This window comes from Solanum lycopersicum, chromosome 6 (assembly GCF_036512215.1).
Source record: "Solanum lycopersicum chromosome 6, SLM_r2.1".
Taxonomy (NCBI): Eukaryota; Viridiplantae; Streptophyta; class Magnoliopsida; order Solanales; family Solanaceae; genus Solanum; species Solanum lycopersicum.
In genome coordinates this window covers 48,080,146-48,094,131 of record NC_090805.1, presented here as the reverse complement: position 1 = coordinate 48,094,131, position 13,986 = coordinate 48,080,146, and the positions used below count along the sequence as shown (strand labels likewise).

Here is a 13,986-nt window from a genome sequence, read left to right as displayed (position 1 = left end):
ACCATTGGGACTTAATAGCACTGATAAAATAATAGACACAAAAATTAATGATCAAAGATACTTGTTTGTTCTTGAAATGAAATTTATTTATTGGTATTTTTTTATAAAATGTACTATAAGTCACAATAACTTACATCCCAAAATATTTAAAATTTATATGAAAAATTTATAATCGAAGGTAGACTTGTTTAAATCTCGAAATATAAAATATAACAAGAACAAATGGAGTATTTAATAGCAATGATAAGATAGACACAAAATAATTAATTATTCCTTGATTTTATAAACTAGACAAGTATTGTAGGATATCTGAAAAAATATATAATGAACGAGTAAAGACAGACGAAAGGAACAATAACAATTTTTGGGCAAAATTAATCTACTCACTCCGTCTATTTTATTTGTCATTTTACATTTTTCAAAAGTCAATTTGATTAATTTTTAAAATTAAATTAGATTACATTAACTTGATAATTTAAATTAAAAAATTACATATTCAAAAATATATGAAAAATATTATTATAATTTTTATATACCAATATAATGAAAAAATATATTATAAAATATCAATCAAGATTCTTATGATTTAACTCTAAAATAAAAATATGATAACTAATAGTGGAAAGATGAAATATATGACTTAAAAGATATGTATATCATATAATTTTGGGGATAAATAATATGAGATGGAGTAAGTATGAAAAATAAAAGAAAATTAATTGGATAGTCAAAGAAGGAATGGAAATCATAAATTCAGCCGAAATATGAATCAGAGCCGTGTTTTGAATGTGTCCATTCCCTATGTATGCTGACGCGGCCTCACTTGTCTCTTTCTTCTACCCCTGTTTTTCTATTAAAAAAAATTATGCAGAAAAACACAGCAATAATTGAAATATAATTCGAATTTATTTTTATTTATCAAACATCGAGTAAGATATTAATAAAAAAAATTACTACGTCATTTTTATTATATTCAGAAAAATACCAGTTTATCACTAAAGTGTACTACTTTAAGTTACCTCGACATGAAATATAAAAAAGAAATTATATGTTGTATGACTACTAATATCTTGCTAAAAATAAAAAATGAAACTTTTTAATGTTAAAGTTTTAGTTTTACATAGAAATCTAATTAATATCTTTTCGAAGAAATTAAAAGGAAGAGGTATATATTAAAAGGATTAAATAAATTTATTTTTATACTCCATTTATTATTTTATTTTTAATAAACGTGAAAAAAAAAAAACTAAATCAACACAGAGTCTGTTTCTTTCAAGTATAAATAGCCTCTCCCACTAGCTAGATTTTTTTCAGTTTCCGTAAAATCGATGAATTTCTAACTTCGTTTGACTGAACAGAGTTTAAAGCCCAAATTCATTTTTGAGATTCATGATTATCTGTTGCAGTTACGATAACGGAGTGTAAATTGTTGAACCTCCGACGAGTAATTTCGTGAAATCGGAGACAATGAAGGAGGAGGAAGAGGAGAAACGGAATTGCAGCACACATAAACGGATAGGGGAGGTAGCTGGGGGCACAGCGGCGGAGTGTGCGATGGTATGCTGTTGTTGTCCATGTACGGTGATGCATTTATTGGTACTAGCGTTGTACAAAGTCCCGACGGGATTATGCCGGAAAATATGGAGGAAGAAGAAACGGGAGAGGCTTTTGAGGAAGAAGAAGAAAGAGGAGGATTCATGGAAGTCGATGAAGAATAATAAGAATGTTTACCTAGGTGCCTACGATGAAGACGACGGCGATCGGGAGAAATTTGACGGTGAAAACGACGACGGAGTACGGGAAGCCGCCGATTTTGAAACGGAAATGTGGGACCGGTTCTATGGAGCTGGATTTTGGAGGACTCTATCACAGAGAGAGGAGGACTTAGCATGGCATAATCAAAATAAGTAAGGACTTAAAATGCAATTATAATTATAATTAAGAAGAAAAAAAAGGTGAAAGAGACAGAAATTGAAGATTAATGGATTTGTACATTGTGTATTTTGCCCAAAAAACGTTGGGTGGAGTAATAATTCATTGAACACGGTTTTTAGGTGGACACACCGTTGATTTTTTCTTTCTTAATATAAAAAAAATCCCTTAGAGAAGTAATGAGACTTGGGTCCACGTGAACTTCACAATGTTACATTTGTAAATTGTACATATTTTATTTCTTTATTTGCTTGTTGCTGTATTTTCCAAATAAGATGAATGTGACAGTTTCAAACCGAGAGTATTTATTAAAAATACTATTTTTTAAGAGATGAGATCTACCTACAATATATTTTTTGTGAAATTACACTCTTTTAAATTGTAATTTGTAAAATTACACTATTTATATTAGTCCTCTTCGCTCCGACTTTATGAGAATTAGCAGCTGTATTTCCTTTGTCATTCTCATCACCACGTTTAGTTCTTCCTTTTTTTTTAAACATTACATGAGTTGCTTTCATATCAAGATTCGATCATATGTTTATTTCAACATGTAAATTGTCGTTGTATACTCTTTTATAACGCTCGAACATTTACAAATGTGCATATACTATATTTGTTAAAGTTACATTTCACCAGACAGGACCAATCAGAATCACAGACAAAAAACCACTATAGTAATTTTTTTATAATACGAATTATATCTGAGCCAGTAAGTTCATGATTTCTTAATTTGTAAAGGGTAGTCTTACCAAAACTTCATCTAGAAACGGCGAGTTCTACCGCAAAACAGCGAACTAAATAATTTGTCAAGTTTAAGTTACATCTACAAACACCCAAATAAAGAAAGAAAAAAAAAGCGTAATATAACAAAAGTAACTAATGTCATCTCCAACCAAGGTTTACCCACTGATATCCCCATTTCAAGTACATTAGTACAAGGATTCCAAACTCTACTCAACTCTTCATGCTAATATTTGGCTAGAACGTCAAGTTTAGCTCCCGATGAAGCCCAGCTTGTGAAGGATGACTGCTAAAAGTAGCACAAGTATAGCCAAGATCATGCCAGGTTTTCCTAAGAGCCAATTTTTTGTCTTCTTCGCACCTTCAACTCCTCTTTGAATTCTATCAGCCCACTTCATCTGCAATATTCGGAAAAAATATAGATTTACCTTGTGCAACAGTGAAGTGTATAACACACAAGACAAAGGTTAGAAAAGATGGTTAAAATATGAGGCTTGTCACTAACTTAAAACAAAGAGATGATGCGAACTACCTGGAAACTAAATAACTACAAAACCCAGAAAATAATTAGGTGACAGAAATTCCTCAAGAGCTCAAGCCCTACTACTCACGTGGTTCTCGTGGTTTACATATTCTATTTATATTGTAACAAGACGCTAGAAGACGTGTTAGAATTAAACATCACCATGGCTAATAGCAAAACATTGGAACTTAACTATAACCAGTGTTTATTTCATTAAAGAATCCAATTTGCAAACGCCAAATTACAACAAAACCTCATATCCAAAGCATGATGCTCGACACACTCCCATCTGGAGAAGATAAAAATGTACACCCACTATAAAGTTGAAAAGACAAGCAACACTTCAATCATATGTGCTCCCCTTTAAAGTGATAATATCTTAATCTTTCTCCTATGACTTCTCAAGGCTCAATGAACATTTAGTTTTTTTCTGGACCAGACACGAGTCGTTGCGGGTTTTTCATTGATTGGGAAAAAAATCTATCGGTTCTAAGTGAAGACGCAGTGCCGATCACGTGAATCACAATGATACAAAACAACTTAATGAGGAAAGTACACATCTTCTTTAAGAGAAACAGAGAAAAGGGGGATAGGATATTTTGATTAATTACCATCTTTTCCAAGTCATCTGGTGACAAAGATGACATTGCCTGTTGAGCTTTCTCTGCATCTGCCTGACTGAGCTTCACCCCAAATTGTTCACTCATGTTAGACATCATCTCTGGACTCATATTTTTAATCATTGAAGAGAACATCTGTCAATTTGATGAAACGTGTCAAGGAGTAAATCAATGAGAACCCAGATACATCAGCATAAAGCAGGTACAGGCACATATAACACAGTAGTAATTGAAGGCAGAAACCTCTGTAAAAGCTTGTAAACGAATAAATACAAAGGACAGAGAAGTTTAACCCCCACATTTGGTAATATTATTAGAAAAGTAAACATTTTTACCGGAAGTTCACAACACATGGCAATTATTTTAGAAAAAAAACATACAAGAAATAAAATAAGCGAGGATTGCTGACTGAAAAGGATCCAAAACAGGGTAATTAGCTAATATGCTTACAGAACATACCGTGAAGATCTTTCATCACCCGACTCATGGTGTCATCAATGCATGTGCTTTTTTACACATTCCTATACTCATCCGTCTCTCTTTCCTTTATGAGGAAACACTACTCAATGAGACAATGTAGTGAGCTCACCCCAAACAAAAAACGAATACGTTTCTAATTTCCGAAATTGTCTTTAGCTACACCTATAGATTCCACTAATTATTTTTATTTTACTCGCAATTTAAAATGCATTTAGGGGACAAAGAACAGAAACTCTTCGCCGAATGTGGCTCACAACCGGTACTGGCACAGTGAGGTATTCCAGTTGAGATTCCCCAACTTTGATGATCTAAGTTGCTCAGACTCGGCTGTCCAATATGGGTATGGATCTACAGGTTGGATCATTCGTGATTTAATTTTTAAGATTCAGGGATATGGACCCATATATGAAAATAGGCGGGGATTCGCCTAAAAATAGAGTTATAAAACCTACATTATGAGATATTATGTGGAGAACATGAGGAGAATCCTTGAAGGAGATTAAAGGAAAAACAGTGACATAGAAATTTCTAAACTTTCCCCATCGATTTTGGTCAAAGTACCCACAATCGGTTGACCAAATCAGACACACATCTCACACCCACACCCATGTCGTATGGACACGGGTGCAGCACCAAAAGTGAAGAGTCCGAGCAACCTAGTTGATGATTATCTCATCGTATCTAAACGAGTAAGACATCAAACGTCCCGCGTTCATTTCTACCCGGAGATGGAGGAAAACTGAAAGATATGGACGTTCAATTAAGATTTCTATGTGGCAATTGTCGGTAGGCAGTGGCCCAGATCGTATCATATACGACCCGACAAGGCTGCTTGTATTTATTATTTGAGAGGGGGCATCTGTGGGTATGGTGCTTGCTTCCGGTTCAAATTTCAATATTCCTTGCAAGTGTAATTACATTATTGGAGCAACAAGAGCTAATGGAGGAAACACCCTGAGAGAGTCGGTCAATCTGTTCGCCAGGTAGTTCCATTAAATATGATGATAGCATTCAGTTTGGGATTTGGTGTTCAGCCAAAGTAAACAAATATATTGAAGGGAAGCAATGTTGAGGCATGTGAAAAAAAGATGCACAGACACCCTGGTGTTGAGGTGTGAGAAGATAGCTTTGGTAGGTTTTAAGAGCGGTAAACGTAGGCCGAAGAAGTATCGAGGAGAAGTGATTAGACAGGACATGACGCAACGTCAATTGACCGAGGACATGACCTTAAATAGGAGGTAATGAAGGACAAAAATTAGCGTTGAGGTGCATTGTCTAGCTTCTCATCCAACACCCGTATTAGTAGTACTACGATTGTAGGAATTGTTCTTCGATTTCTGTTACAATCTATTGTTTTCTGTGCTTCAATTATCTAAGCATTCAGTTGTAGTAACAACTCATTTTTCATGCTTCCTATATTATTTGTCATGGCCAATTCAATTCCATATTTCTTTTTTCGGACTACTTTGATATGTTGCTCCTTCAGCTGAGCGTCTATTAGAAACATCCTCTTTACCTCACAAGGTAGGGGTTGTTTCTCTTTCAAATATGGACTACCAAAAATTCAAAGTGGAACAGTATCTATCTTAAAACAGAGAAAAGTAAGAAATAATGATTTGGTTAGTGGAGGAACTAGGGTATTTGACAAATTCAAATCAGGATTTTTTGAGTTAGCAGTGTGAACATTAGGGAAATATGATTGGATCTTTATTGATGGTATAGGCAATACTAAAATACATATCACTACCCAGAAAATAATAAAGCCCCTAATATGCATCAAATATAAAAATAAAGAACAGAGGACAAATACTATTTCCACAAGAAAGGATTGAAGTCAAACCTGTCTCATGGCTGGATCTTTCATTCGGTTTCTCATTTCTTCTTGCAGATCAACATTTGAACTTGATAAGCTTGAGTAAGAACCATTATTTAAATCAGAAAACCCCTGTGATGAAGTGCTTGCACTTGTACTGTCATCCACTTTAAAATTTTCCCTAGTGTCACGAGGTTTTGACTGCTGACCTGACCCATTAGAATCAATAGTTGTTGCAGCCGATACTGGACTTTTCTCTTTTAATGAAGATGCCATTGTAAACATCTTTTGCATGTCTTCTGGAGACATTTTGCCCATCATATCAGTTGCCATTTTCAGCATGTCGGGTGTCACATTTGGAGGAACTGAGCCAGGGCCAAAGCTATCTGAGGAACCTTTTTTAAGAAAGGGATTTTCTCCTTGAAAGGAGGATGCCAACCGGACCATTCTTTGTAGTTCTTCTGGTGACATCTTGCCAATAACATTGGAGGCTGTCTTTACCATTTCAGGAGGTATGCCTTTGGCATTTCCACCACTTAAGGCAGATAGTGTGTCTGGATCAGCGCGAGAAATAAAATTCTGGAAGGATCTACAACCATACAATAGAAATAGAAATTGCATCATTATTGACTGATGTTTAAACATTGAAAGACTGCAACATCGGTGAATACAATCTTATACAAGAAGAAGACAAAGAAGATGATTGCTAAAGAAGAAAGGACAACATGTAGCTAATAGGATTTCTCATAGGAGAGTGGATTTGAATATAAGTAATTATTTCAGCAGCACCAAGCAAAGGGAAGGTAGGATAATGACAACATTATCACTGCACCTAGACGAGATTTAGAATATCTTACCACAGACCAATATCCTAGATGTCAGATTATGTTTATGCCGTACAACAACGAGATACACAGTCTAATCCCACAAGTGGTTTTGAGGGTAGGATGTACACATACCTTACCTCTACCTTTGTGGGGTAGAGAGGTTATTTCTTAAGAGCCTCCGCTCAAAAGATATGTCTTCAAAGCAGGATTCAAGAAAAATATGACCACAAAATAACAAGATACAAAACAAATGAAGCAACAAACATTGAAGAATAAGAGACTACACAACAGTAAATGTTCATGCAATATGAAATTAAATAAACCAGTGCATCTGATCACAGACACAGCTATAGTAACCCTGTCTTCAGTATAACGTTGCCATATATGCAATAACACTCATGCAAGATAAGTAGAACATCCAAAAGATAAAAGGACTATCTGTGCATGAAAAAGTTAGAGAAAGAAGACATGCAATTTAAAGAAGTATACTCATAATCAATAGGCATAATAAAATAAATATGCCCTTTAACTTGGCTTCAACTTAACATTTATGTCCTCCAACTTTGGGCGTGCACAAGTAGGCACTTAAACTTGAACAAAGTTGAATAAATAAACACATGCTTCCTATGTGACATCCTACATGACGATTTTCATCCTATGTCCTATGTGTATCATGTCACTTGTTCAACTTAATACAAATTAAAGTGCCTACTTGTGCACACAGCACACCCAAAGTTTGAAGGGCATAGATGTGAGAAATGATGCTAAGTTAAAGGGCATATTTATGTATTATGTCTAATCAATAATCTACACCAATTCAGAGCTTGAAAGTAAAACGGGTGTGAAATTTGAGAGTAGCAAATAGCATATATATTGTTATGGAAGAAATTTTTGCAACATCATGGTCATTATTATGTCATTCTTCAACTAAATGACCAGAACACAAGCGAAATGAATTCCACATAAACATAAGCAATCATAAGTTCAAAATATAGGAGAAAATCAGAAGTTTCATGTGATATGTGAATATAAGGAATTAAACTCATCAAGAATCAAACCTCATGGATTCGGGGTCATTTTTTAAAGCCTCCAAAGACTCTGAACTTGATAAGGGAGGCCCACCAAGAATTTCATTTTGACTCTTAGGAGGGCTGATCGATTCACGTGGTTGTGACGCAACACTTTTTGGAAATGAATTATCCACGGCTTCTGAAGACACTAATGGTTCTTCTTCAATTATTTCTTCAATAACCAATCCTCCTCTACCTGACCGAGGAAGGAAAACTCAAGTTCAATAACATCGGAATTATTCTAATAAAATTCACATTCAGCTAAAATATGGATATGCATAACATACGTCTTGAAGAACCACCTTCTTTCACCAATCTTTCTTGGACACCCCTGAATCAGAAAAGAGAGATTCATTAGCATCTAAAACCATGCGCACTAGAGTTTCAGCAAGAGATCAAAAAAGAAAAAGGAGAGGGGTACCCTTTCAAACAAATATTTACATACCTTAAGACATCAGCAATAGTGTCATCATCAGGCGAGACTTCAAGTGCTTTACTCAAATCAGACACTGCATCCTATTCATGGTTTAAAAAAGAAATAAGAGGCTTGGGAAATATCGTACATTGTAGGAGAAGCGTTGGAACAAAACACAAACAATGAGAAAAGTCACAAGAGTCGACAAAATACTCACTTCTAACTGTCCCAGCTCTTTATAAGCTTGACCCCTACGATAAAGAGCTTTGATATTCTTGTCGTCATATGTCAAAACCTGCACCAGGCATACATTATGTAACAACCATATTACTGCAGTTATGATTCATATTCAAGCACAGCTCAATCTCAAAACTGAACTAACGTAAGACTTGAATGTCAAGTTTTCATTTGGCATAGGTTTTAACATGTACCAAATTGAATATTTAACTTCAATGAGTTAAAAACTTTCAGGCTTGAGAATAAGTTTTTTTAAGAAGCTGTAACAAGAAGTGTAAAAGTCAACTCTTAAATCATGTACATATGTGAACACATCTTTCTTTTAAAAAGGTAAACATAATTTGAAATAGACCAGAAATAAAGTGGACATTCATCTTGGGTTAGAGTAAACACCCCCTGCCCTTGGACAACTACAACAGAAACCTGCAAATCGAAACACAAATATATAACAAGAGAGCACAATTGGATACAAATGCACATGTTTCCCACCATGTTATGGAAAAAAAAAATATAAGTTAGAATCATTAAGCCTCAAACTTAGGCAAACTTAAAGCACTATCCCCATACCTCACTACCTTCCTTTATGCAGTCATCGTATTGTCCAGTTTTTAAGTAACATGACATCATGTTCAAGGAACAAGCCAATGAGATACTCCTGCCTTTCGCGGCAGGAATGCTTGACAGATTTTTCTTTGCCTGAAAAAGAAAAGTAAAGTAATAATCAGAACAGTAACTTAAGTTTCTGTAGACACAAGCAAACCAAAAAGGAAAAGGTTAGGCTTACAAGCGAATATTTCTGCAGGGCCTCCTTAAACTTTCCCTGGCTGTGAAGATCATTTCCCTGTCATTTTGTACATAGAGATCCTCAAATGAGCTTATTCCCAAATAAGGCAAAGCATCCATCAAGTACCATAAGCTCATTGTTTAGCATTGAAATTGAAATGCATAACAGATAATTTTGTTGCAGTATCACAGAAACATCGCATACAAGACCAAAATCATAGCAACCAAAGGCAAGCATGTTGAAAAGAGCAACTGTTTAGTAATGATGTACAATAACTGTTATAAATCAAGTCAGACCTTCAGCTTACAAGTCACAAGTTATTCATCTCATGTAGAGATAATAGAGACACTTCGCAAGGTAATTAACAAGTTGCATAACCGTACATGACAGGAAGTTGTATGCACATGTACGTATTCTTAAAGTTCAAGCTGGTTTGGTACAACAGTGAATTAAAAAGATGTAAAAACCAGCTCACATGGTTAGTTAAAAAGTAACTCTCTTCTTAAGGATCATAAGAATGAACTCATTAAGTTATTATATACACCAATTGAAGCCAAATGAGTGCAAAAATGGAATTACCGAGAATCTATCGGTGTATCACAAAATAAATTACCTGCTTCTTCAGGAACTCAGCTCCGCTAATTTCATATTTAACCTGAGCATCCATTTGGGCACTCATTGCTGCTATTTCTTCAGGTGAAGCATTAGCCATTTTTTTACCAATCTCAGCCATATCCTCAGGACGAGTATGCTTCAACTGTTCTGCAGCAACCTTTAAGTCATCCGGCCTCATGTTTTTCATGCCTTCAGTAGCCATTCTCATTAAATCAGGATTAGACATCATCTGTAGATCAGCAGTGTGTCAGCACCAATAACGAAATAGTTATCCAAGTTCATTTCAGATTATTAACCGATCCAAAGGTCAGAGAAAAAATAAAAATGGAAGTCTGGCCAATGCCTGGTGATCAGGAACAAACACACAGGAGTTATAACTACTTCAGACCATTAACCCCTACTAATTTCTGTACTAAAGTTTGCACCTATTCCTTTTTCAGCAACAGTGGTGCCTGGAGTACCAATCATGTAACAAAAAATTCCTCTTTTTTTTAGTAACCTCTCTATTGACTGATACCTTCATTTCACAATATTTTCATTCGTACATATCTATAGCTACATCATAAGCTTATTAGCTGTAGAATTGAAATGAAATTAAACTGGATCTACAGTTATACCCGCAATGATCCGCCATAACAAAATCCCCGCACTCTAATCACCAGACGAATTATATCTCAACAACCACAACTTGTTCAAGCAACTAATACGAAGAATTACAAATTCAAAATTGAAATTTAGCTAAAAAGGCATTGAGAAAATAGAAACCTGCTGCTGCATCCGAGCCAAATCAGCCGGGGACATGCGACTCATCTGCTCTTGCGCCATTCTGATCAATTCAGGATCCATCATTCCGTTAAACATTCTGCCTAATACACAGTCGAATAATCTGATCTTCCCTTGAATCCTCAATTCAAAATCAGGCGAAATCGGATGAATCTGTAGGTAAAATCCGTCGATTTTCGAATCAAATTGAACAAAATTTTCAATCAGAAATATGTATATGTGCGATTACGTTTGATAGCGATCTGTTGAACCGAAAAAAAACGAGAGCGATGAACAAGAATGGTCGTAATTAGTTGGATTTTGGACGCCTACCAGTAGAGAAATCGCAATTCGAAACGACAAGGATCTTCCAAGTAATATTTTCCCTAGCGGAGAAGTAAAGTGGAAGCCCTCGAACTTTTATTTGTGACAATTTACTCCTTTATTAATTCTCTATCCGTGGTAGTACTCATCCATTTTTTTAAAAACTTTTTGTCCTTTCTTCTTCTTTTTTCTTTTTTTACCTAAATCTCCCTTAAATCGAAAATAATTCTTTTATCTTTATAATATATTATTATTATTATTACTATAAATCTCCCTTAATTATAATTAAACTTTTACTTTTATATATAAAAGAAATACGTGCCTGTGTGGAGATTGTAAAATATTATTTTCTTACTTAGATTTATCTATCGAGAAATATAATTTATTTGAATAAACATGAAAATTTAATTATATTATCATTATTCATATTATATAGAGCAAAAAAAAATGATATAATTAATTCATACACTATATTAATTAAACCGTTATAATATAATATAATATTATACGATATATTATAAAATATATCAACATTTAAACAAAGTGTTAAAAGAAGTACAATTGGATAAACTGAAAAAAAATAAATTATTTCACGGATTTAATTCAACAATGGAATTTAGATTTATTTAACAGCTCATTTATTTATGACATATTTGATAATTACCACCGTACAATATGATATCATTTCCTTATCCAAAGAAATGATTGCCGACTCATATAATAGTTTTTTAATACAAACTTACAGATACACGACGTTTGTAATAACACCAAAATAAATATTATATGATATGGTTTGTTCTTAGATACTAATTGAATTTATGAAATTATTAAATTTTAACTGTTTGATCAGAAAAGATTATAATCAAGTATATAATTTCTAATTTTTTTCAAGTACAAAGAATAAAAAAATTGTGAATTAAAAATATTTTTTATTCCTAGTAAATTGATAACCATCATGTGCTTAAACTAATATATTTGTAAGATGTGATATATGTTGTATTATTTTTTAAAAAAAAATGATTTGTCATATGATATTGTTTAAATTGCAGATCAGATTAGAGATTAATAAAAGAGATAAATATTATTATTGCGGTCTTGAATAGCCTTAAAAAATACTTTATGCTTATCAATTCCAATTCCATATATTAAAAAAATACATAATTGATAGTAATTGTGATTAGAAAACTTATAATATGCTATTATTAATAAAAATGACAGTAAGCAATTTTATTCGATAACAAAAATATTGTTGATGTAATTTAAAATGAGGACTACTTCATATGAGATATAAGTCATATTTAAAGGCCTTTAAAATTTCTTAAGCATTTGAATCATGTCTATTTTTTATATATTTTCTAGATATTTAGAATAAATTATAATTTAATTCTTTTTCTTAAAAAAAATTTTCACGGTGGAGTTTTTCCCAAATTGAATCATATACGATGCTAAAGATACACTTGAACTTTGTTGTTCATTGATATATAATCATTAATTTATAATTTATTATTCTTTTGCCCCGATTTAATTATGTCATATTATTTCATTAGAATAAATTTAAGAGAAGAAAAAAAGACATTGTTATTTTTAACCTGTATCTAATACAAAAATTTAAAATATCTATAATTTTAAATCATCTTGTTTAATGTTTCTCGTGGACTTCATTTGTATACTGTTTAATAAGTCTCAACGCATGTTAACATTTTAATTGATTTCTAAATATAAAAAGAAGTACTATAGCGATTGGTGATTTAACATCGATTTTCAGTATTATTATTTTTTAATTGAAGAAAATTGCTTTTTGGTATGAACTATATATGATTTTTGATAAAATATTTTTATTGTTTTATTTATAATTTTCAACGGTAATTTGGTACTTTCAAAATCATCGATCTCTCAAATTTTATAAGAAAATATTAAAAACAAAGGAATTACATCAATTTTTTTTAAAAAAAATTATAATTTTCACTCTTTTTTTTTCTCAAAAAAACTGACATGCATCTATCAGTTTACTATTAAAAAATAAAAAAAATTTAATAAATTGAATCGATTTTCGTCGATTTTGTCCCTATTTTTTTTATTTTTTTTTTAGTAATGTAGGTTCATAATATTTTATATGTCACATTACTTTAGGGTTTGTTTTCCCTTTCCTCATCCAAATCACTTCGCTATCCACACTATAAATAACAAAACTTAACTACCCTTTGTCCAAATCACATCCAACTCCATGCTATAAAAAACAAAATTTATTATAAAAATTTACGTGTAGAAATTTTGTATTTAAGATTAGAGAAATTAAGGATTGTATTGATAATTATTGATGATATTGATGATAATAATAAATAGTTGAGTCCTATTTTAACAATACTTAGAGTTCTACTACAATATATATTACTATTATAATAATAATAATAGTGCAATTATAAATAATCAAATCCTCGTGATACTATAATTCTAATTTTAATCTAATTCTAGTCCAAATATAATTCTAATAAATATAATTAAAATTAATCCTAGTGCGACTCTAATTTTACCATCGTTGTTGAACTGGTTCTTTTGACATATTTCAATTGTCAGCTTACTTCCTCATCAACACTTGCTGCAAAATACGTCAGTCAATTACGTTGAACCTATTCATTTGACATGTTCCAATCATCAGTTTTCTTCTTGTTCAACACTTATGTCACTTGTCATTCACCATGATACTCCCCACGGGACCCAACAAGCTAGAAATTTTTCTTATTTTTGAATTTTGAATTCGCCTTTTAATTACGACAAAAACAGTATCTCATTAGTTAAAGTAATTACACGGATGCCAGAAGAAATTTACCAAAATTTAACTT

General features: G+C 32.6%; 2 protein-coding genes across 2 annotated transcripts; one reads left to right on the top strand and one right to left on the bottom strand.

Annotated features, from left to right (window-relative positions):
* Window positions 1–1,467: 1,467 nt before the first annotated feature.
* LOC101264331 (uncharacterized) lies at window positions 1,468–1,911 on the top strand. The gene has a single exon (XM_004241315.5). It carries the CDS (start codon window positions 1,468–1,470, stop codon window positions 1,909–1,911), a length of 444 nt encoding a protein of 147 aa, XP_004241363.1.
* A 676-nt stretch (window positions 1,912–2,587) lies between these two features.
* On the bottom strand, window positions 2,588–11,291 carry LOC101264634 (outer envelope protein 61). The gene is made up of 12 exons (XM_019214422.3): window positions 11,156–11,291; window positions 10,826–10,996; window positions 10,059–10,289; window positions 9,446–9,502; window positions 9,229–9,357; window positions 8,642–8,719; window positions 8,455–8,525; window positions 8,297–8,340; window positions 7,998–8,205; window positions 6,140–6,701; window positions 3,811–3,954; window positions 2,588–3,074 (listed from the first exon to the last, which is right to left on the bottom strand). Exons 2-12 carry the CDS (start codon window positions 10,919–10,921, stop codon window positions 2,928–2,930), a joined length of 1,767 nt encoding a protein of 588 aa, XP_019069967.1. The 5' UTR covers window positions 10,922–10,996; window positions 11,156–11,291; the 3' UTR covers window positions 2,588–2,927.
* Between the last annotated feature and the right edge of the window lie 2,695 nt (window positions 11,292–13,986).